At 39.1% G+C, this 4,564-nt stretch overlaps 1 protein-coding gene across 1 annotated transcript; it reads left to right on the top strand.

The window, feature by feature from the left end:
* Window positions 1-3,403: 3,403 nt before the first annotated feature.
* LOC122910707 (olfactory receptor-like protein OLF4) lies at window positions 3,404-4,351 on the top strand. Its single transcript, XM_044255323.1, has one exon. It carries the CDS (start codon window positions 3,404-3,406, stop codon window positions 4,349-4,351), a length of 948 nt encoding a protein of 315 aa, XP_044111258.1.
* Window positions 4,352-4,564: the final 213 nt, after the last annotated feature.

The raw sequence follows: 4,564 nt of genomic DNA, 5'->3' as shown, positions 1-4,564 counted from the left end.
GAGCCAGCTTTGCCTGTCACATTGGAGAAGGTGTGTGGAGGACAGGAATGCCCAAACACCCCACCTAGGGCAGGCTTTGAGAAGAATATCCATGTGCAAAGACAGAGAAATCCCGAGGTAAAGAATATCAGTATTTAAATCACAACTATCTTCAGGTTCTGCCTTCAAGCTTGTAACACTTACTTTTCTGCCAGAAAATTCACAGTAACCATTTAACTACAAGTTTAAAAGTTTTAACCACAGTGGTACCTGGGTGGCTCAGATGGTTAAGCATCTGCCTTCAACTCAGGTAATGATCTCTAGGCCCTGGGATCTAGCACCACAGAGGGCTTTCAGCTCAGCAGACAGTCAGCTTCTCCCTTTAGCTCTGCCTGTCCACAGGCTTATTCTCTCTCTGTCTCTTAGATGAATAAATGAGATATTTAAAATAAAATTTAATTTTATTTTAAATTTTATTTAAATTAAAATTTCAACCACAAACAATGCAGCAGCTCTGTAATTTTTCCCCCACAGGCTGCTGGTGATAGAGATGTTTCTTGTTTTCTTAAAGTGTCCTTCAGGTTCAGCAAACTTCATATATTTGATAGCCATTCTGATTGGCCTTTATCATTAGATGCCCATATGTTATTCTCTCTCTCTGTTTTTATTTTTAAAACATTATCAGCATTTCAAATTATTTCTTCTGATCATTGTTTCTCAATTGAATTTGGAACATATTTTGACCATTAAATCTTTACATTTTATGTAAATATGTCTACCTTCTTACTTCTGAATTTCTCGCTTTATTTAGTGGTGTCACCCATCTGTATCTTTTATATGTAGTTTTATTGATGTTCTACTGTATTGTTTGGTTACACTTACTCTGAGGTCATAAGCCCTGTGATTTTTTTGTAAGGTCTGAAGGAGGGGACAGATTTTGTATTCTTCCAGACAGATATTCCTTTATGCCAGCATTCTTTGAGAAATTCCACCTTTTCCAAAGAAATTGAAATACAACCTTGCCACGTGGTAAATGTCTTTATATACTGAGAGCTAGCTTCCTTTTTTAAAATTTATTTTCGGCATAACAGTATTCATTTTTTTTTACCACACCCAGTACTCCATGCAATCCGTGCCCTCTATAATACCCACCACCTCGTACCCCAACCTCCCACCCCCCCACCACTTCAATCCCCTCAGATTGTTTTTCAGAGTGAGAGCTAATTTCTAACTCATTTAACAAATAAATACTGAGCATTCTAGGAGCATTATATATTATATTATTTTGTATCTAGGACTTAGACAAGTTAATTATTGATCCATATTGATATCATTAATAATTGCTATTTTATATCCTGTTTTAGTTCATTTTGGTTTTTCATGCAGTTTTGCCTACAACTGGTGTTTTGAAATGGCTCAATTTACATTTTAACCTGGTTTTGTGATCCCTTCATTCTGTTCATTCTAAACCTACACACATTCTTGGGGATTTTTATAGGAAACACATATATTCATAAAACTTGGTTGAAAAAAAAAGAACAAAGAAGGTGAAGACCCTGCACTTTTGAATCATGAATCACCACAATGAGGACAGAACTTAATGAAATAAATGTGTGTATGAAATGATATCCACAGAAAAAATGATATGAAGAAAATTGTTGAGTACAAAAAGAATTGTCATGGTGGGGACAGGATTGTAGAGTGTGGTCTGTGGACCGATTTGCCTATTGGGTGAAATCCAGAATGATGATTAGAGTGTGCCCACTGGGTTCAAAAAAGAGAGATGTATACCCAAAGCTCAAGAATATCAAGAAAATATGCCACATAGAGAAGGGAGAAAGGGACTAACCCCATCCCCTACCAGACCACATAGAAATTAATTGGCCAGAAATGATGCAAGAGGTACATGAAAAATAAGTCTTCTATGCTTGATATATAAACACCCAACTTTCATTGTGTTATGTATACTTCGTCTTGTGGAGTGTTTGTTTAACCCATTGCTCAATTTTGAGAATACACACACACACACACACACACACACACAGAGGCACATGTATATATACATTTAGGCATTTTTAAAATTTCTTTTCAGTGTAACAGAATTCATTGTTTATGCATGTATTTTAATATTTAAATATATTATTTATCCATGAGAGGCTTAAGGATTGGCAACTTTGCGTTTTGCAGGGGAAAGTTCACTGATATGGCCTATGTGGGTTGAATTCATTCCTGGCACAATCGAGATGGCAGGGACAGAGAAAGACAAGGGACTAACACAAACCAGGAGAGGATGGTGGTGTGTGTGTGTGTGTGTGTGTGTGTGTGTGTATGTAACTTGTAGAGTATGAACTGTCCCCACAACAAGGTGCCAGGACTCATAACTCCCAAAGTGACAAAACACAGGGGCCAGCATTCAATCAAGAGAGGCCACTAAGAAGAGGATCTGGTTCAATTCATGAGATGCCTTTGCAACACGATGAATACAGTGGGAGAGGCAGTGGGGACAAGGAAGTCCCTGTGCCTTGAGGTTTCAGAGGTAAAAGAGAGGTTACTTCTCTCCTCGGTGTGTCTGAGGACTTCTCTCCTCAGGCTCCCTCCTGCTCATTCCCCTTGTAGCGCTGGCTTCGCTTTTTGACTTGAACAGTTGGGAACAAGTACCATCCTCAAGGCCTTTGCACTGGCCATTACCTCTGCCAGGTACACACTTCCTCCATAATCCTAGATCTGCCTCCATCTCTTAATTGAGATTTTTGTGGCAATGTCACCTTGTTCACAGAATTGGCTTATATACCCATGAAAATATCATGCCCTATTCACTCTTTGCTTTATCCCTGTTTTCCTTTTCTTTTTTTCCAATTTATTTATTTTTAGAAAAACAGTATTCATTATTTTTCACCACACCCAGTGCTCCATGCAATCTGTGCCCTCTATAATACCCACCACCTGGTACCCCAACCTCCCACCCCCCGCCACTTCAAACCCCTCAGATTGTTTTTCAGAGTGTTTTCCTTTTCTTTATACCATCTGCCACTCTCTGAAAGGCTATTTATTTTCTTATTTGTTAATGGATTCCTTCTCCATTATTTAGTGATAGGGAATTTTTTCCCTTAGCACCCTATACTCATCACCTAGAAAATGTTTAAATCATGGCCAGGACTTAATTTGTATTTCTGGGATTTGAAATAATTTTTTACTTGAAAGTGTAGAATACATGGACTTTAGTAAATTAAGTGATTGGAAGAAAAATTCCATAATTATTGTGGTGCAGGTGCTCACCTGAATTGGACCATAACCATGTGCAAAATATTAAAATGAATATTTAGACTACAAAATTCAAAAGGTAACATTTTAAATCTGTGAGCAATACAAGCACATGAAAATTAATCAAGCTGTTTGCCTCTGTCCTTGAAGTCACCTCTACCACATGAAACCCAGCAATGATACACAAATTTCAGAGTTTCTTCTTCTGGGATTTTCAGAGGAACCAGAACTGCAGCCCTTAATATTTGGGCTTTTCCTCTCCATGTACCTGATCACGGTGGTTGGAAACCTGCTCATCATCCTGACTGTCTGCTCTGATTCCCACCTCCACACTCCCATGTACTTCTTCCTGGCCAACCTGTCCTTTGTAGACATCTTTTCCACTTCCACCACTGTCCCTAAGATGCTGATGAATATACAGACAGAAAGTAAAGTCATAACCTTTGCAGGCTGTGTCACACAGATTTATTTTTTCATACTCTTTGCTGTGTTGGACGTCTTTCTCCTGAGTGTGATGGCCTATGATCGCTATGTGGCCATCTGTCACCCCCTACACTACACAGTCATCATGAAACCCCGGTTCTGTGGACTGCTGGTTCTGTTGTCCTGGATCATGTGCATCCTGAATTCCTTGTTGCAAAGTTTAATGATGTTGCGACTTTCCTTCTGTACAGAGGTGAAAATCCCTCACTTTTTTTGTGAACTCAATGAGATGGTCCAACTTGCCTGTTCTGATACCTTCCTTAATAATTTGATGATGTATTTTGCAGCTGTCCTGCTGGGTGGTGGTCCTTTTGCTGGGATTCTTTACTCTTATTCTAAAATTGTTTCCTCCATACGTGGAATATCATCAGCTAGGGGCAAGTATAAAGCATTTTCTACCTGTGCATCTCACCTTTCTGTTGTCTCATTATTTTATTGTACAATGCTAGGTGTGTATCTTAGCTCTGCTGCTACCCAGAGCTCCCACGCAAGTGCAGTGGCCTCAGTGATGTACACGGTGGTCACACCCATGCTGAACCCCTTCATCTACAGCCTGAGGAACAAAGATATAAAGAGGGCTCTGAAAAAATTCTTTTTGAGGGAGATTCTACATGGTCAATTGTCATAGGACAGAACAAGTTCCTAAGATTGCTTAAGCTTAGTTTCCTGAGCAAAATTTTATTGGATTAAATGTTTGTATTCAGTTTCTTTTTTTCCCAATTTATTTATTTTCAGAAAAACATTATTCATTATTTTTTCACCACACCCAGTGCTCCATGCAAGCTGTGCCCTCTATAATACCCACCACCTGGTACACCAACCTCCCACCCCCCCGCCACTT

Source organism: Neovison vison, chromosome 6 (assembly GCF_020171115.1).
Source record: "Neovison vison isolate M4711 chromosome 6, ASM_NN_V1, whole genome shotgun sequence".
Classification (NCBI taxonomy): domain Eukaryota; kingdom Metazoa; phylum Chordata; class Mammalia; order Carnivora; family Mustelidae; genus Neogale; species Neogale vison.
Note: the sequence above shows the minus strand (reverse complement) of the source record. Positions and strands in the feature narration are given on the sequence as shown.